This window comes from Indicator indicator, chromosome 6, assembly GCF_027791375.1.
Source record: "Indicator indicator isolate 239-I01 chromosome 6, UM_Iind_1.1, whole genome shotgun sequence".
Taxonomy (NCBI): Eukaryota; Metazoa; Chordata; class Aves; order Piciformes; family Indicatoridae; genus Indicator; species Indicator indicator.
The window spans coordinates 40,744,793-40,764,448 of NC_072015.1; the positions used below are offsets into that span (position 1 = coordinate 40,744,793).

Here is a 19,656-nt window from a genome sequence, read left to right on the forward strand (position 1 = left end):
GGCCACAAACCAGGGGAGCTAATAGCTTCCCTTTCCCTGCTCCCCTCCTTACCCTCCTTGGAGACAAAGGGACAAGAGAAAAGAGCAGAGAATTATTTTTCAGACTCAGCCAAAACAAAGCAATGCAGCCAAGGTCAGCAAAGAGCCAGCAGAAGCAAGTCAGTGTCTCCTAGAGCAAGAAAGCCAAAAAGAGGAAGTTAGTTTTCGTTGCCAGCTTATATTTGTTATCTGTCCAATGGCATTGTTCAGAACTTGTTATTATTTTCCCTTCTTACACACAGCAGTGGTTTATTTACACTCTACCACTTTCTGTTCAAGATCTGTGGAAAATTTTCTAGGCACAGCCTGAAACTACCACACTGCTGCTGCTTGTTTGGGCTCCTGCACCTCCACTGCATCCGTGGGCACAGGGCACGCTTGCACCAGCAGGCACTGGGGCTCAGGCCAACGCAGCCAAAGGCTCAATGTTCTGCTGTGTCTGGCAGAGCATCTTCAGATGCCACGGACTCTGCAAGAGCCCACAGGTGGTGGCACTCCCACAGGGCACCTGAGTGAAGATGAGAAGGGAGGATTTGTGCAGAAACAGGTTCAAGAGGGACAGGGATCTGCTGGAGAGAGTCCAAGGGAGGGCTCCCAGGATGCTGAAGGGACTGCAGCACTGTCCAGTGAGGAGAGGCTGAGGGTCCTGGGGCTGTTCAGTCTGGAGAAGAGAAGACAGAGATGGGATTTAATAAATGTTTATAAATATCTGAGGGCTGGGGGTCAAGAGGAAGGGGACAGCCTCTGCTCAGTTGCACCCTGGGATAGGACAAGGAGCAATGGATAGAAACTCCAGCACAGGAGGTTCCACCTCAACACGAGGAGAAACTCTTCACTGTGAGGGTCACAGAGCCGTGGCACAGGCTGCCCAGAGAGGTTGTGGAGTCTCCTTCTCTGGAGGCTTTTAAGCCCCATCTGGATGTGTTCCTGTGTGACCTGTGCTGGATTCTCTGGTCCTGCTCTGGCAGGGGTGTTGGACTTGATGGTCTTCAAAGGTCCCTTCCAACCCCTAACATCCTGATCAGCACACACTCACATGCAAGCATCTGCTTGTGTGAGCTTAAGCACCCAGAGGAGTAAATAGAATTTATGTATTTATTTACTTATTTAATTACTTACTTACTTACAATAAGGAAACAACTCTTCAGACACTTCATATTTCAGCAATATTTGTGATCTTCCCTGCAAACCGGGGGGCAGCCAGCTGCTTTTCTGCATGGGTTTAGTTTCCAGAGCTCAGGTCTATCTTCCATGGAAATGCAGATTAGTGGACATTCAGGAAGAGCGTGGAGAGGAAAATCCTGTAGTTCTGACACTGTTCAAGACACATCAGTTCTGCTGTTGATCTTCAGAGGTCCATTCCAACCTCTAACATACTGTGAGCCTGTGAGGTGTACACCCAGGCTGGTCTTTAATCACACTAAGTAAGAGCAGCCCCAGGAGCACAACAGCCCTGACTTCTGCCCAGGGTCCCTAGGAACAGATGGGCACAGGGCAGGAGGGTAGTTTTAGGCTGTGCCTAGGAGATTTTCTACAGACCTTGATCAGAATGCAGTAGAACATAAATAAACCACTATTGGATGTGAAAAGGAAAATAATGATAAGGTCTATATCATAGCATCATAGAACTGTCAGGGTTGGAAGGGACCTCAAGGCTCAGCCAGTTCCAACCCCCCTGCCATGCCCAGGGACACCTCACACTACAGCAGGTTGCTCACAGCCACATCCAGCCTGGCTGCAAAAACCTCCAGGCATGAGGCTTCCACCACCTCCCTGGACAACCTCTGCCAGTGTCTCACCACCCTCCTGGGGAAGAATTTCTTCCTAACATCCAATCTGAATCTCCCCATTTCTAGTTTTGCTCCATGCCCCCCAGTCCTATCACTCCCTGACACCCTCAAAAGTCCCTCCCCAGCTTTCTTGTAGCCCCCTTCAGATACTGGAAGGCCACAAGAAGGTCTCCTGGGAGCCTTCTCTTCTCCAGATTGAACAACCCCAACTCTCTCAGGCTGTCTCCAGAGCAGAGCAGCTCCAGGCCTCTGATCATCCTCATGGTCCTTCTCTGATCACCTTCCAGCACCTCCAGATCCTTCCTGTAATAGAGGCTCCAGAACTGGACACAGTACTTCACCAATAATCCCAATGGACAGATAACAAACCTAAAAGTTAGATCTGCAAACTAACTTTCTGTCTCTTTTCACTTCCTCACTCTGGCAGCTACTAAGTTCTGGCTTCTGCTGGCTTTGCTGACCTTGGCTGCATTGCTTTGTTGTGGCTGAGTATTAGCAAACAACTCTCTGCTCATTCTCTTGTCCTGTGTGTACAGGGTGGGTAGGGAAGGGAGCAGGGAAGGGGAAGCTATCAGCAGCCCCCTGGTTTGTCCAGGGGGGTTCTTGTGCTGGTTATCAATTGCAAATACCTGCAAACGTTGTCTATTTTGTACAGATTCATTGCATTTCATTTCTAGATTGTAGTTTTGCTTGTAAATGCAGCTTCATTTGCTTTCTAACTGAGCTTGTCTGGCAATTTTATATTGGAGGGGGAATTTTCAACCCATCACTCTCATGCCAGCTCCAGGGTTGGGTCTCTTCCTGCTCCACAGACCCTCTGCTACCACCAGAGTGCTTTGCCTCCAGCAAGCCAGGGGGGTGTCAACCTTCCACACTGGGGTGGGGCTGAGCCTCCAGACACATCTCCTCCAGGCACATTAGGGGAGCCTGAATCAGCCCAAGGGGCACTTGGAAGAAGCATATTGGTGTCACAGGTGAGGGGGGGAGGGTGTCCTGCAGGGTCAAACCCCCAAACATGCCCTAGCCCAGACAATGGCTAAGCACCCCTGAATGTGCTAACCTGGACCCTTCCTGGGCTCCAGAGGGCCAAGGCAAATGTCTAGCACCTGTGATTAACATTGTAAGCAGCCCTGAATGTGCAAACCTGGACACTTCCTGGGCTCCAGATAAACATCTACCAGGTGTGATTAACTTTGTCACACAGCTGTGAACTGTGTGTGCCCCTGGCCATGTTTGGCTATGTCCCATCCCATAGGTCCAGTGATCAGGGTCCTGCATTACCAAAGGGCATTAATTGTCTTGGGCCAGTATTTAAACCAGTCAAGAAGTCAGACAACCTGCCTTGTGCTCACCCAGACAGTGACAAGAGCCAAATGCTGCCCAAGTAGCAGCTGAAGAATCTGCTCCAGCAGACCAACAACTTCACCAAGGCCTTGCACCTGGACCAAGGCAGAAAGGGGAAAAGCTCCAAGGGAATTGAATCCCAGAAGAGGCTACAGCCCAGTGACAGAGCACACAAGAGAGAGGCCCTGAGCCCTCTCTGAGCCAAGGACTGCTCAAATCATAGCCACAGCATCTGGGAAGATACCAGCCAGAGGAGCAAGTGGTGAGTCCCAGGCTGATCTGCTATGGAATCCCATTGGTGGGAAACCCACAGCTCATAGACCTGTATGTCCAATGGGAATTGCTGTATTGGAAAGGGTAGATCTGTGCTTGAACCATTCAGTTGTCTTTAAATGTGGAATGTAAAGCCCACAACAGAACAACTGAACCTGTGAATAGACTTTGTGAATAAGCTGTGGCAGTGTTTCAAGATTCCCACTGCCAGGAAATACTAAATAATAAAATACATACAAATACACATTTTTCTTACAGCCCATGCCCCAGGCTCAGCCTCTGAGCCACACAGAGACTCTCCTCCCAGGTTGGGTACAGGATGTTCTAAGGGAGCCCCATGGCTGCCTGTGGTGAGAAAACCATTTTCTTGTTCTCTCCTGGTGCATTAAGAAAACCCTCTACAAGGAGCTCTTCACACCACAAAACCTTTTAAAAAGGATCCTGCCGGCATACAAGCAACACTTAACAGCAGCTGCCTTTAAAAGTAGTTGAGTCTGCAGATTCTGAAAGACAACTCCTTCGTTTTTGTAATGTTATGTTTTTGTTTCTTTTGTTTTTTCTTTTTTCCTTCAGTTTTTGCAGATTGGGGTCTACTCTCAGGCTTCAGAGAAATGTGTTATCTAACAGTATGAGTCAGAAAATGCAATGTGAGGTTAATTTTTTAAAAAAGAATTTGTAAACAGATTCCTCCCCAAATGGGCATTCAGATACATGGATCTCTGCCTCAGCAATCACATTACATTGCTGCGGGGAAAATTTACCAGAACCAGTGAGGAGAGACTGAGGGAGGGTTGGAGAAGAGGAACCTGAGAGGTGACCTCATTCATGTTGATAAAGATGTGCAGGGTGAGTGCCAAGAGGCTGGAGCCAGGCTCTGCTGGGTGATGCCCAATGCCAGCACAAGGGGCAATGGGTGGAAGCTGAGGCATGGGAAGTTCCATGGAAACAGGAGGAAGAATTATTTCCCTGTGAGGGTGACAGAACACTGGAACAGGCTGCCCAGGGGGGTTGTGGAGTCTCCCTCTCTGGAGATATTCCAACCCCATCTGGATGTGTTCCTGTGTGACCTGCTCTAGGTGATCCTGCTCGGGCAGGGGGGTTGGACTGGATGATGTCTGGAGGTCCCTTCCAGGCCCTAACATTCTGTGATTCTGTGATTCAGTGAGAAGAGCAGGAGTCCCATTGCCCAGATCACATCACCAAGTGCTCAATACTCTCTGCTGCGTTTTCTTCCTCTTCTCCTTTGCCCTTCATCCACATAGATCAGCATCCACCAGCACAAAGCTGATGTTTGTAACTCAGGCCTTCCTCCACTTTTGATGGTATTAAGAGGCAAGTCAGCACACAGAGAGCAATGTGCCCATCTCAAATGCTTCAAGTACAGAGCGACTGTTGCTGTCTCTGCCAAAAAAAATATATGGATGTGTAGCACTGGGCACTGTGGATGGGTCACCACTAGCAAATCATTCATCTCCTGGCAATCAGCAAAGTTATTTTTCTACAAAGGGGTGGGCACTGGGAGTTCTGTCTCTTGAAACTTCTCCCTTGGGTCTCATTCTGACCACCTCATTACCATAAAACTCATATAAATGCTTCCCACACTGCAATTCCAGCAGAGGAATTTGCAAGTCAAACCAGATAGTTAGTTTATAAATGAGCAGTCCTTCACATTTGGGAGGCTGCCTACAGCCCTGCCCACTGCAGCATGCAGTCAGGAAAGTGGCCTTGTAGAGAAGGAATTGTGGACTACAGTCAGGGCTTGTCCTGAGAGCAACCACTACTACAGGAGGAGGAACCCCCTGCTTTGGAACAGGACCAAACACCAGCTTACGGTGTGCTTAAAGAAAGGTTCATTCAACAGGAAGCAGTGGAGAAGATAATAGCTTAAGATTAATCACCCACCCTGCACCAAATTACTCTGCTCCAGAATAATCATGCAAGTGATAAAACCACAGGTCAGCTGTTGCCTTGCAAGGAGTTGTTAACCTCTAAGAAGAGGGCAATCTGCAGTTGACATCAGTACCTTGGCAAGGAGAGAGAGGAGCCAGCCTGGCTCAACAGCTAGTGAAAAGGAAATTTCAGATGTCCAGAACTAATTCAGCCTGGGAAGGCTTTGGAGCTCAGGTCAACAGCCAGCCCTGGCAGCTGTCAGTAGCACATGCTTTGCAATGTTAATGCAATAATGGATCCCCAAAGGCCCTTTAACGTTTTGACCTTTGTATCAGGAACTTGGAAACTGCTACTGGAGAATACATTTTCATAAGACATGGTTATAAAAAATGCAGGATGCGTAGTACAAAACTCATCTCATGTGGTTTGGGGTTTTTTTAGAGTATGGGCTCTGGTGGGAGAGAGTATTCCACTGTTAAGCAAGCAGGGAGCCCAAGAGCTGGTGGGGCTGTGAAGGGAGGAAAAGGGAAGGTGAAGGCCACCAACAGCATTGGGATCTGGCCGTGTCTGTCCAACACATTTAGGAGGTAGTTGCTTGTACCAGAATCTGGGCTGGGGCCGGTGACTCAGTGAGTGAAGGTACCATTAGCCAGGGACCCTTCACGGGACGCCGGGAGGAAAATGCTCACGCAGCTGTGTGCGCCGCCCTGCCGGTGCTCAGTGCTGCCCCCGTGTGTTCAATTGTTGTAACTGCAGCTGTGCAGCGGCGTGTGCCGCCCTGCCGGTGCTCAGTGCTGCCCCCGTGTGTTCAATTGTTGTAACTGCAGCTGTGCAGCGGCGTGTGCCGCCCTGCCGGTGCTCAGTGCTGCCGCCGTGTGTTCAATTGTTGTAACTGCAGCTGTGCAGCGGCGTGTGCCGCCCTGCCAGTGCTCAGTGCTGCCGCCGTGTGTTCAATTGTTGTAACTGCAGCTGTGCAGCGGCGTGTGCCGCCCTGCCGGTGCTCAGTGCTGCCGCCGTGTGTTCAATTGTTGTAACTGCAGCTGTGCAGCGGCGTGTGCCGCCCTGCCAGTGCTCAGTGCTGCCGCCGTGTGTTCAATTGTTGTAACTGCAGCTGTGCAGCGGCGTGTGCCGCCCTGCCAGTGCTCAGTGCTGTGCCTTAGAGCGCCACCTTGTTACGCGGGCACTGCGGAGTGAAGTCTGATGGCCACGAGTGGAGCAGAAAGCAACCGAAGTCAGCCGAGCCAGACAGCGCCGTAGGGAGCCGAGCCAAGCCGGAAGCAGCCGAGTTTGACGGACCCGAGCAGCATGGAGCCAGGGTGTGTGTTGTGAGGTGGTTTTTTTGTTGTGGGTTTTTTTTGTTGTTTGTTTGTTTGTTTTACATTTGAATGGAAAAACCTCTGACCAGAGCCCAGCTGAACTGCTCCCTACACACAGGGGCAGGAGAGGGCCCGGAACCGCTCCATGTTGCCGCCCCTTTTAAGGGGGTTTGCAGGCAGCTAAAGTGGGTCTGGGGGTATCAAAGGGGAATTTGGGGGCATCTAAAGGGTTGTGGGGAAATATAGAGGTATCTGGGGGCCTCTGGAAGGTCTCCTGGGGGCTTCCGGGGGGTGGTGTCTCACGAGGGTCCCGAAGGAATGATTCTGGGGTCTCTCTCGGGTCCCCACCGTTGTTCTGTGGCATTGCTAAGGGCTCGGCTCCCCTAGTGCCGCAGGCTGTCACACTCACTGCTGCCTCCTGGTGGGCATGGAGAGGTACTGCTCGCTGTCTCCTGCTGCTAGGGGGTCTGAGTGGCCTCTAGAGGGGGTTTGGAGGCAGGTAAAGGGTTGGGGGGGGGGGGCATCTAAAGTGATTTTCTGGGCGCCTAAAGTAGTCTGGGGGCCTCTGGAGGATCCCTTGAGGGTTCCCGGGGCGTCTCTGGAGGGTGCCGAGGAAGTTAGTGGTGGGGTGTTGGTGAGGTTTAGGGGTCTCTGTGGAGTTTCCAGTTTTGGGGTTCCGCAGGATTTGGGGGGGTCTCACACTAGTTTTTGGTGTCCTTGCAGCCCCAGGACCCCCAGCCATGTCTTCCCTGGCATCTAAAGGCAAGCTGGGGGCATTTAAAGGGGTTTAGAGGGTGACAAAGGGGGTCTGGAGGCATCTGAAAGTGTCTGGGGGCATCTAAAATGGGTCTTGGTATATCAAAAGGTCCTTTGGGGTCATCTGAAGGGCACTGAGGGGATCTAAAGCAGACTGAGGGGATCTAAAGTGGGCCTGGGGACATCTAAAGGAGGTCTGTGAGCTTCTAGAGGGGGTCTGGGGCCTTCTTTAGCAGGTGTGTGGGCATCTAAAGTGAGTCTGGGGGTAGCAAAAGGCATTTGGGGGGCATCTAAAATGGTCTGTGTGCATCTAAAATTGGTATGAGTATATCAAGTCTTCTGGAGACACCTAAGGAGTTCTAGGGGGCATCTAAAGTGGTGTGTGAGCATCTAAAGTGGGTGTAGGCACATCTAAAAGAGGTCTGTGAGCAGGTAGAGGGGGTCTGGAGCCCTCTTAAGGGGGTCTGTGGGCATCTGAAGTGGGTCTGGAGGCATCAAAAGAGAGTTTGTGGGTATCTCAGGGCCTGGGCCATCTGGATTTTCCCTTGGGGGGCATCCACAACCTCCCTTGGCAACCTGTTCCATCCTGGAAGTGTTCAAGGCTGGGTTGGATGGGGCCTTGAGCAACCTGGCCTAGTAGGAGGTGTCCCTGCCCATTGCATGGGATTGGAACTAGGTGATCAAACTACTTCTTTGGGTCCATCACTACAAGAAGGACATTGAGGGCTGGAGTGTGTCCAGAGAAGGGCAATGAGCCTGGGGAAGGGTCTGGAGAACATGGCTGGGGAGGAGCAGCTGAGGGAGCTGGGGGTGTTCAGTGTGGAGAAGAGGAGGCTGAGGGGAGACCTCATTGCTCTCTACAGCTGCTGAGAGGAGGCTGCAGTGAGGTGGGACTTGGGATCTTCTCACATGCAACAAGTGATGGGAGAAGGGGAAACAGCCTCAAGTTGTGCCAAGCAAGGTTTAGGCTGGACATGAGGAACAATTTCTTCCTAGCAAGGGCTCTCAGGCACTGGCCCAGGTGGTGGAGTCCCTGTCTCTGGAGGTGTTTAAAGGATGTGTGGATGCTGAGGGATGTGGTGCTGAGAGACGTGGTGCAGTGGTTTAGTATTGGTGGGGTTGTGAGCTCTGGGTGAGCATCTGGACTTGCTGACCTCAAAGGTCTCTTCCAGCCTCAACAGTTCCATGATTTCTTGATCTGTAAGGCCCCTCCAACCCAGCCCAGGCTGTGATTCCATGCTTTCTAACACATGTATTCATCATCACTGCTGCAGCTCTGGAACTGCCACTAAAGGAAGCCCCACAGGGACCATTTCTCACCCCATTTCAGATGTGCCTCATCCTGCTCACAGAGCAATGCTCCTTCACCAAGCATTCACACCCCGCCCCGCTCCCCCGAAGCCCTCTCCTGACTCCAGCAGGGCCTGACAACTGAGAACAGCTGCCTGGTGACAGCTGGAGGGTTAAGAACAGCTGCTGCTCAGCTCCAGGAATTCCTGCTGCAGCCATTCCTTTCCTTTTCCTGTTGCTGTGCTGCTAATGAAGAGGGTAACAAGTGACACTGAAGCAAGCAGCAGGATGCAGGAACAGTGGGAAACCCAACCTGCAGCAAGGGAGCCAGAGGCACAGAATCATGGAATCACAGAATGCTTTTAGTTGGAAGAGATCTTTCAGATCCTCCAGTCCAGTCCTTAACCCAGCACTGCCAAATCACCACCAGGCCATGGCCACATCTCCACAGCTTTGAAACCTCTCCAGGCATGGGGACTCCAACACTGCCCTGGGCAGCCTGGGCCAGGCCTTGACAGTCCTCAAGGGGAAGAAATTGTTCCTCATGTCCAACCTAAACCTCCTCTGGTGTAATTTGAGGCCATTTCCTCTTGCCCTATCTCTTGTTCCCAGGGAGAAGAGACCAACCCCCACCTGGCTCCAGCCTCCTCTCAGGGAGCTGTAGAGAGCAATGAGGTCTCCCTCAGCCTCCTCTTCTCCAGACTGAACACCCCCAGCTCCCTCAGCTGCTCCTCCCCAGCTCTGTTCTCCAGCCCCTTCCCCAGCTTTGTTGCTCTTCTCTGGACCACTCCAGCCCCTTAATGTCCTTCTTGGAGGGAGTTGCCCAAAACTGAACCCAGCACTCAAGGTGTGGCCTCACCAGTTCCCAGCCCAGGGGCACAATCCCTGTCCTGGTCCTGCTGGCCACACCATTGCTGCTCCAGGCCAGGATGCTGGTGGCCTTCTTGGTCACACCTTGGCTCATCTCCAGCTGCTGTCCACCAACATCCCCAGGTCTTTTTCTGATGGTCAGTTTCCAGGCACTCTGCCCCAGGCTGGAGCATTCATGGGGTTGTGAGAAGCAGCCAGGATGGGGCAGGTGCAGATTTAGCCCCAAATCGATTGATGTCATTTCCAGGGTCCCCTGCGGCTCTCCCTCAGCCTGGCTCCCGGTTGCAGCACGGGTGAGGAGCTCCCCCTGCTGGTGGCAGCCGGTACAGCAGCTGCCGGGAGCAGGAACGTGTCCTGCCCCAGGTCTGAGTTACAATCCCAGGAGGGAGTAGATGAGCGCTGTGGGCTGTGAGCAAGTATCAGCCTGAGTCCCTTTATGTCTGATTCTGAAGTTGCTTATGTGCCTAGAGAATGGATGCTCAAAGGGGGGTTAGAAGTGGTGCACTGGATCCGGTTCAGGGCTCCCCAGTGCCAGAGGGAGAGGGAAGTGCTGGAGAGAGTCCAGGGGAAGCTGCAAAGCTGCTGAGGGGCCTGGAGCAGCTCTGTGAGCAGCAAAGGCTGAGAGCTGTGCAGCCTGGAGAGGAGCAGCCCCAGAGGGCATCTGAGCAATGCTCAGCAAGAGCTGAAGGAGCTGTGGGGGGCAAGAGGCTGGGGCCAGGCTCTGCTGAGTGGTGCCCAGGGACAGGCCAAGGGGCACAGAGTGGAAGGCAGGAGGTGGCAGCTGAGCAGGAGGAGAAAGTTGTTTGGTGTGAGGGTGCTGGAGGCCTGGAGCAGGCTGCCCAGAGAGGTTGTGAGTCTCCTGGTGTGGAGAGCTTCCAGCCCCCCCTGGGCACTGTGCTGCTGGGCAAGCTGCTGTGGGTGCCCTGCTGGAGCAGGGGTTGGGCTGGGGCAGCTCCAAAGGCCCCGCTCCCGCTGGGGCTGTGTGAGCCTTTGGGAGGCACTAACGGGAAGGCGCTGCCGGCGAGCAGTAGAGCCCCGCCCAGCCCCGCCGTTGCCTTACAAGGGCAGAAGCGGCTCAGGAATGTGGTGACCTCACCGGCGGCACCAACACTCCGCTCCCGGGGGGTGGAAACAGCGGAGAGCCTGAGCCCGGCTCCTCGGTCCCAGCCTCCCGGGGAGCGGAGAGGGGATGGTCGGGAAGAAGTAAGCGGAACCGCGACCGCGGCCACTCCGCCTCGGCAGCTGTACCCCGCTCGCCGTAGCGCCGAGTCCGCCGGCCGCGTCCATCCCCCCCTCAGCTCTGGGCGTGGATGGTGGCAGCCGCCCGCCCGGCCCAGCCCTTCCTGCCTGCCTTCCTCCCTGCCTTCCTCCCGCTGCTGCTGCTGGCCGCGCCCGCATCAGGACCCCTTCGCGTAGCCTGCAGGTGAGCCCCGGCAGCTGGGATGCGGGGTTTGGAATCGGGGGGTTGCTGGGGGCGCGCTGGGTCAGGCCTGAGCTTCACTTCGGCCTCCCCCAAGGCGGGGGGGTGCCCTTCGGACCTTGTCTGGGTGCTGCCGGGGCCCTGGCGGGGAGCCCGCCCCGGCCTGCTGGGCCTTTGGTTCACCGTGGGAGGGGGGAGGCTGCTTCCCCACCTTCTCCAGACCCTTCCTCTCCGTGGTTAGCGCAGGGGAAGGGCTGGGGTGAGAGCTCCTGCGGTGGGAAGCGGCTGAGGTGGCGGCAGAGGTCGCGGGTCTCCTTTCCTGCTGGTTTCAGCAGTAATTATGACCGAAGAAAAGGTTCTCCAGGACAGTTCATGGTCGTATGCACTCTGAGCTTGCAGACAGAAGCTGTGCTGACTGCCAAAACCAAGGCTTTTGGGGCAGTCAGAGTCCTGCACAGGCGGTTAGCGAAGCTTGTGGCTGAGGGATGCGCTGGGATGTCCGTCAGGCTGCACAGGGTGGGGTTTGTGACCTGCTCTCTATGGAGCTCGCAGAGCCTTGGCCTCACCATCTCGTCCTGCTCCCACCCTGGCCCTGGTGGGCGAATGCCATTGATGCCATGGGCACAACCTGGGGGTTGGCTTTGAGGGGGACTTTGATGGGTTAAGAGAAGGTGGCTACTAGAGCTGCCTTTAATGAATTCCTAACTGATGGGCAGGGATAGAATAAAGCACTGAGTGTGCTTCCTTGGGTGTGATTCTTCTATGGTTCTTGTGTGGTGTTCTTGGGACAGTGTAAAAGCATCATGAGATCCACCTTGACAACAGAGAGACTGATGCACAGGGGCCAGACAGCCAACAATTCATCAGTGCCAAAGATGTGATTGGGAATCTCTGAACTCCAGCACGGCAAAGTGGGAAGGGACTTCTGGAGCTCCCCCAGCCCAACCCCCTCCTCCAGCAGGGCACCCACAGCAGCTTGCCCAGCATCACAGTGCCCACCTGGGCTTGGAAGCTCTCCAGACAACCTCTCTGGGCAACCTGTTCCAGGCCTCCAGCACCCTCACACCAAACAACTTTCTCCTCCTGTTCAGGTGGCACCTTCTGGCTTCCAGTCTTTGCCCCTTGGCCTGTCCCTGGGCACCACTGACAAGTCTGGCCCCACTCCTTTGCCCTTGCCCTTGCCCTATAGCTCTTGCTGAGCATTGATCCCCTCGGGCTGCTCTTAGCAGAGGGGTTGGACTAGGTATGCCCAGATGTCCCTTCCAACCATACTGGCATTCTGGGACTATTTTGAAGACTGGGCACCGCTGGAAAGATCTGGTCCCATCCTCTTGCCCCCTGTCCTTTACCTTTACCTGATCATAGAGTGGCTCAGGTTGGAAGGGATCTCAGAGATCATCTACTCCAACCTCCTGCCATGGGCAGGGACACCTCCCACCAGCCCAGGTTGCTCAAGGCCTCATCCAGCCTAGCCTTGAACACCTCCAGGGAGTGGACATCCACAACCACTCAGGGTAATTTATTCCAGAGTCAATGAGAAGCTCCTGTGATGCTTCTCTGAAGCAGAACTTCCGCTCCCTGCCTCTAAACAGATCAAAGTTGCGCTACTCTTGGTGGGTCATGACATTTCCTGTCTTGCCTGTTTCAAGCTCTTTAGCTGCTCAGCTTTGTCTCCTTCTAGGGTTTATCTTTCCCTGTGGGGTTACTCAGCTCAGCAAGCAGACATAGTTGGACTATCAGTGGGTTGAGTGCCTGACTCAGAGGAGGGCAGCTCCTGCTCCTGACATCATCCACAGCTGACACAGAGATAGCACTGAGGGTAAACACTTGGAGCTGCTTCACCCTGAACTGGGCTCTTCGGAGAACTGCTTGGATGTCCTCTTTTCCTGAACACCTTCCAATTTCTCACCTTCTCCCTGACAGACTTCATAGAATCCCAGAATGGCTCAGGTTGGAAGGGATCTCAGAGCTCATCCATTCCAACCATGCCCAGGGACACCCCTCAGCTAGACTCAGCTGGCCTCATCCAGCCTGGATTTCAACACCCCCAGGCAGAAGGCAGCCACAGCCTCCCTGGGCAGCTTGTGCCAGAGTCTCACCACCCTGGGACTGAAGAACTTCTTCCTCAGCTCCACTCTAACCCTGCTCTGCCTCAGCTCCAAACCATTCCCCTTGGCCTGTCTCCAGACACCCTCAGCAAAAGTCTCTCTGCAGCCTTCCTGCAGGATCCCTTCAGGTCCTGGCAGGCAGCTCTAAGGTCCCCCTGGAGCCTTCTCCTCTCCAGGCTGCACACCCCCAGCTCCCTCAGCCTGGCCTCTCAGCAGAGCTGCTCCAGCCCAAGGATCATCTTTGTGGCCTCTTCTGGCCTCTCTCCAGCAGCTCTGTGTCCTTCTTCTGCTGGGGACACCAGAGCTGGAGGCAGGACTGGAGGTGAGGTTTCAGCAGAGCATGTCCCTCAGCACCACATCTCCATGGCTTTGAAACCAGTCTGTATCCAGACCTTGACAACCCTTTTGGGGAAGCAATTGTTCCTCATGTCCAACCTAAACCTTCCCTGGGGCAGCTTGAGGCTATTTCCTCTTGTCCTGTTGCTTGTTCCTTTAGTGAAGAGACCAAGCCCCAGCTAGCTCCAGCCTCCTTTCATGGAGTTGTGGAGAGTCAGAAGGTCTCCCTTCATGTCAGGTCACTGACTAGGCCACAAACAGAACACTTACTCACAGAGACCTATTCCAAGCAGTGGAGCTTTTAACCAGTAACTCCATGTTTCAGAGTGGTTTTGGAGGTCAGAAGAAGGCTGAAGTTCTGGCCAAACCTTGGCTGCCCCTCCAAAGCCCCCTTGCTTGGCTGTCAGCTGTCCTCATCCGTATCCAGGCGTCAGGAGTTTGGCTTTAGATGCTGGAGCGCTGCTGGAGGCCAAACATCTCAGATAGCTTTGTGGTCAGTGAAAGCCATGAGGAGCAGCCCAGCCTAGCCAGGGGATGCTGCAGCTGCTATTTTTAGCTGGGGCTGCTATAGGACATCAGGAGAAGGCTGGATGTCCACAGAGGACTTAAAAGGGGGGAATTAGCAGGGAGAAAACAGTCAGGCTCCCTGTGGAGAGACTCAAAAGGTCCCAACCATGGAATTTCCTTTCATGATCCAGATGCTTGGTACAGCTTCTCAGGTCCCTGCTCCGAAGCAAGGTAAACCTGGCTCTTTTTAGACAAACCTTCACAAACTAACTGTTTTGGGGGGGGGGGGGGGGGGCTTTTGGGGTTGCTCCACCATGGAAGGGAGTCACTTTTCTTAATTCCAGAAGGATGAAGCCCAGGTTGGTGCCTTCAGACCTGCTTTCCAGGGCTCTAATAGAAAATACCCAACTTTGGTCCAACTGAGAAGCAGCCAGATCTCTGCTGTGTCTCTGAGCAGTTCATCTAATTAAAGCTATCCAATTAATTAATGCTTCAATTGAAAATTGTTGGCATTTATGTGACTCCATGGAAGTGGACTTTGTGCCCACTGCCCCTTGTTGTGTCTGTGGGCACCACTGAGCAGAGCCAGGCCTCATTCTCCTGACCCCCACAGCTCCTTCAGCTCTTGCTGAGCATTGCTCAGATGCCCTCTGGGGCTGCTCTTCTGCAGGCTGCACAGCCCCAGGGCTCTCAGCCTTTGCTGCTCACAGAGCTGCTCCAGGCCCCTCAGCAGCTTTGCAGCCTCCCCTGGACTCTCTCCAGCAGTTCCCTGTCTGGGACTGGGGAGCACAGCACTGGCCTCAGCACTGTAGCTGTGGCCTCACCAGAACAGAGTAGAGGGGCAGGAGAACCTGCCTTGCCCTGCTGGTCACAACTCTTCTTTATGCACCCTGGATCCTGAGACTTTCTGCTCTGTTCACAGCAGCTCTTCTCACAAACACCATTCAGAGTTGAAAATCCCTTTTTGGGATCTGTTTTTGATCTGGTTTGGTTTGGTTTTCTTTTTCCTTCCTAACTGTCCCTTTAGCAAACTGCTGGATTTGATTAACCACTGCAGACCAATGCCCTTCATCATGATGGGTCAACAGTGCCTCCTAAACCGCTGCGTTAGGAGGTCATTGGAGTCTGTGGAAGGTGTAGGAAGGTGTAGCCAGAGCATAGACTCAGCAGCACAGGAGCTGTGTGAGGTCCATCTCAAGAAGCAGGCTTTGGTTTGGTTTCCACTGTAGGCTGCTGTTGGCCCACAGCGCCAGTCCCCAAGTCCTAATGACCCTCATGTTAGCAGCAAGAGATGTTGCAAGGGAAGGAACAGGAGCAGGAGGCACCCAAATAAACGTCTGCTTTCGGGTGCTTGCTTCTTCCTTGATCCAGCTGCTTGGTTTATGATTTCATAAGGCTAAAGCTTGGCTCTGTCTCCCTAGAGCCACCAGCCACCATGTCCAGCAAAAGGGCCAAGACGAAGACCACCAAGAAGCGCCCTCAGCGCGCCACCTCCAATGTCTTTGCCATGTTCGACCAGTCGCAGATCCAGGAGTTCAAGGAGGCCTTCAATATGATTGACCAGAACAGGGATGGCTTCATTGACAAAGAGGACCTGCACGACATGCTGGCCTCCCTGGGTAAGGTCACCTCTCTGCTTGTGGCTGTGCAGCAGATTTGTGCTGCTCTGCTGACAGTGATTCAGTCTGGGCCAGCTCAGGAGAGCTGTTGCCATCCCTGTGGTGCTCCTCGGGTGGCTGACTCTTTAGACTGGAGATGAGGAAGCAATTCTTGATAGTGAGGGTGGGAAGACTCTGGAACAGGATGCCCAGGGAGGTGGTAGATGCCCCCTCCACAGGGCATCCACAAAGCCAGGTTGGATCTGGCCTCAAGCAGCCTGTGCTGGTGGGAGGTGTCCCTGCCTGTGGCAGGGGGGTTGGAGCTGGATGATCGTTAAGGTCCCTTCCAACCCTACCCATTCTGGGATTCTGTGACCTCTTAGTTTGGAAGCTAAAGTAACCTTGACTGCCTTCCTTTGTAGGGAAGAACCCAACGGATGAGTACCTGGATGCCATGATGAACGAGGCTCCAGGGCCCATCAACTTCACCATGTTCCTCACCATGTTTGGGGAGAAGCTGAACGGCACCGACCCCGAGGATGTCATCAGGAACGCCTTTGCCTGCTTCGATGAGGAGGCCACAGGTATGTGGCTGCAGTAATGGTGTCCACAGAGGCACAGAGTCAGTGAGCTTGGAAGAGTCCTCTAAGATCATTGAATCCAACTCTAAAACACTGCCCACATTCTTCATGGCCCTCAGCACCACATTTCCAGGGCTTTGAAACCCCTCCAGGGATGGGGACTCCACCTCTGCCCTGGGCAGCCTGGGCCAGGCCTGGACAACCCTTGTGGGGAACGAATTTTTCTTCTAGCCCAACCTAAACCTCCCCAGGTGCAACTTGAGGCCGTTTCCACTCCTATCACTTGTTGCTTGGGAGACCTCCCACCTGGCTGCAGCCTCCTTTTGGGGAGCTGTAGAAAGCCAGAAGCTCTCATGGCTATGTTACTTCTGCACCAATGAACACCTGGATTCATGGAAGTGGTGATGGATTTAGCTCTGAATACTCTGCTTTCTGCACACTGAAAGTCCTGCCTGTATCTGCTCTAGTTGGAGGTGTCTCTGCTGGCTGCACAGGGGTTGGACAAGATGACCTTTGAGGGTCCTTTCCAAGCTAATGCAATCTGTGAGGTCGTGTTTGTTGAACCTTGGTAGTCAAGGTGACTTGCTGGAGGGAAGGAATGTTGGTCAGTCTGGAGAAGAGGAAGCTCCAGGGAGACCTTAGAGCAGCCTTCAAGTGTGTGAAGAGGGCTACAGAAGAGCTGGAGAGGGACTTCTGACACAGGCTGGGAGTGACAGGACAAGGAGTGAGTACAGAATCACAGAAACATTCAGATGGAAAAGGCCCTCAGGACCACCAAGTCCAACCAAGAACCCTACTGTACAAGGGTCACCCCTAAACCATAGCCCCAAGCACCACATCCAAGCGTACAGAATCACGGAAACATTCAGGTTGACTTCAGACTGGCAGAGGCTGGATTGAAATGAAACATCAGGAGGAAATTCTTCCCCATGAGGGTGAGGCATTGGGACAGATTCCCTGGGGAAGCTGTGACGGCTTCAAGCCTGGAAGTGTTCAAAGGAATAGGTTTGCCCAGGGAGGTTGTGGATGCCTCACCTCTGGAACTGCATCCTAAGGAAACTTACGCAGTACCTCTTATGACTAAGCCCATGGGTTGAATATGAGATGTTAGGATGGGTCAACTCTTATGTCAACTTTTGTGGATTGAAGGTGGAAGAGGGGATATTGATCATAGGATGTTAGGGGTTGGAAGGGACCTTTGAGGATCGAGTTCAACCCCCCTGCCAGAGCAGGACCGTAGAATCCAGCACAGGTCACACAGGAACACATCCAGATGGGGCTGGAAAGCCTCCAGAGAAGGAGACTCCATAACCTCCCTGGGCAGCCTGTGCCAGGGCTCTGGGACCCTCACAGGAAAGAAGTTCCTCCTCATGTTGAGGTGGAACCTCTTGTGCTGGAGTTTCTATCCATTGCCCCTTGGCCTATCCCAGGGTGCAACTGAGCAGAGCCTTTCCCTTCCCTCTTGACCCCCAGCCCTCAGATATTTATAAATATTTATTAAATCCCCTCTCAGTCTTCTCCAGACTAAAAGAGGATTGGGATTGGGAAAAAATTCTTGGCAGTGAGGGTGCGGAGACACTGGAACAGGTCGCCCAGGGAGGCTATGGTTTGCCCCCTCCCTGGAGGTGTTCAAGGCCAGGCTGGATGAGACCTTGAGCAACCTGGGCAGGTGGGAGGTGTCCCTGCCCACGGCAGGGGGGTTGGAACTAGACGAGGTTGAAGGTCCCTTGCAGCCCAACCCATTCGGTGACCCCAGAGCGGCCTGGTGCCCAACCCCTCTCTCTCTGTGCCACACAGGCTTCATCCAGGAGGACTACCTGCGGGAGCTGCTGACCACCATGGGCGACAGGTTCACGGACGAGGAGGTGGACGAGCTGTACCGGGAGGCTCCCATCGACAAGAAGGGCAACTTCAACTACATCGAGTTCACGCGCATCCTGAAGCACGGCGCCCGCGACAAGGACGACTGAGCCGCCCCGCGCCGCCCCCGCTTCACAGCCGCCCTCTTTCTCCAGCCTCTGCTCCTGCCAGCCCTCCCTGCATGCATTTAGCTTTCTCAGCTCCTGCCTATCTCAGTCTGTTTATCAATTCTGGGCCATTCCAGGCACCGTTTATACCACTGTAATCAGACTGGAAATGGGGAGAATCCTGGAGGGGGAGAGGGGGAAAGGAGATGGGGCCAAAGCTGCTGCCCTGCAGAGCAATCTCAGCTTTGCTGGGGGAGTGATTTTTACAGTTTTTGTAAGGGAAAAAAAACATTTTGCAATAAAGATTTGCTAGAAAGAGAAAGTGCCTCTGGGCCTCTGCTAGGGGCTGCAAACACCGTGCTGGAGCCATCTCCCACGCTGGGTTTCTGCAGTGGGATCTGACCAGGGTCGGTTCTTCCCCAAGGGCCAGCAGAGGACTTTTTGTCATTCCTAAGTAGACATCACACCCAGTTTTTATTGCCTGATAGCTTTTTACCAGCAGCTTGGGTGCAGGAGAACCTCATTAATTTCAACCAGGGCAAGAGTAGGGAGAAAAGAGCAGGGTCTGAGGGTTTGGCTGCTAAGATCTTTGACAGGCTCAGAACCTTGGAGCTCTTTCTGGAAGCTAAGTGCCTTTTATTTTTGGAAGTGAATGACTGATGACAGCCCTCGGTAAGCAGCCTCAGCTGTCTGCACGTTCCTCACACATTTGCTGCTTTTAAATGGTCTCCTGGCTGCCTCTGTAGCTCTGGTGGCCTTCCAGCAGTGAAGGGCTTGGCCCCAAGGTCTACATGACAACAAAGCTACTAGGGAAAGCTGAACTGGGGAAGGCTGAACTGGGAAGGGTATCACTCTGATGCACCAGCCATGGAAGTCCTCTCTCAAGGAGCTGTCTTCCCAAGGAGAGGGATCTCTGCTCTGCTGAGATCTCACCTCACACACATTTCTGGTGTCCCCAGCAGGAGGACACAAGAGCTGCTGGAGAGAGGCCAGAGGAGGCCACAAAGATGATCCTTGGGCTGGAGCAGCTCTGCTGTGAGACCAGGCTGAGGGAGCTGGGGGTGTGCAGCCTGCAGAGGAGAAGGCTCCAGGGGGACCTTAATGCTGCCTGCCAGGACCTGAAGGGATCCTGCAGGAAGGCTGCAGAGAGACTTTTGCTGAGGGTGTCTGGAGACAGGCCAAGGGGAATGGTTTGGAGCTGAGGAAGAAGTTCTTGAGTGTGAGGGTGGTGAGAGTCTGGCACAGGCTGCCCAGGGAGGCTGTGGCTGCCTCCTGCCTGGGGGTGTTCCATCAAGGCCAGGCTGGATGAGGCCTTGAGCAGCTGAGTCTAGCTGAGAGGTGTCCCTGGGCATGGCAGGAGGGTGGAATGGATGAGCTCTGAGGTCCTTTCCAACCTGAGCCATCCTGTGATGATCTCTACATGGATACAAGGGTTCCTGTTTCCTAACCACACAAACCCTCTTCACCATAGATGGTGTCTCAGCATCTCCAAGTTTTCTAGCTGAAGCAAAATGCTGCTTTTTTGGGGTCTTTAAGCCATGTAAATTAGGTCAGCACATGGTTCCAGGACA

At 53.7% G+C, this 19,656-nt stretch overlaps 1 protein-coding gene across 1 annotated transcript; it reads left to right on the forward strand.

Annotated features, from left to right (window-relative positions):
- The first annotated feature begins 10,931 nt into the window (after window positions 1-10,931).
- Window positions 10,932-18,375, forward strand: LOC128967665 (myosin regulatory light chain 2, smooth muscle minor isoform). The gene is made up of 4 exons (XM_054381855.1): window positions 10,932-10,991; window positions 15,361-15,558; window positions 15,960-16,121; window positions 17,916-18,375. Exons 2-4 carry the CDS (start codon window positions 15,375-15,377, stop codon window positions 18,086-18,088), a joined length of 519 nt encoding a protein of 172 aa, XP_054237830.1. The 5' UTR covers window positions 10,932-10,991; window positions 15,361-15,374; the 3' UTR covers window positions 18,089-18,375.
- Window positions 18,376-19,656: the final 1,281 nt, after the last annotated feature.

Excerpts from the sequence above, each read along its gene's own strand:
- LOC128967665 (XM_054381855.1), top strand. The coding sequence starts at position 15,375 with ATGTCCAGCAAAAGGGCCAAGACGAAGACCACCAAGAAGCGCCCTCAG. Across the intron at positions 15,559-15,959 it reads CGACATGCTGGCCTCCCTGG|GGAAGAACCCAACGGATGAG; the intron begins GTAAGGTCACCT and ends CTTCCTTTGTAG. Across the intron at positions 16,122-17,915 it reads CTTCGATGAGGAGGCCACAG|GCTTCATCCAGGAGGACTAC; the intron begins GTATGTGGCTGC and ends TGTGCCACACAG.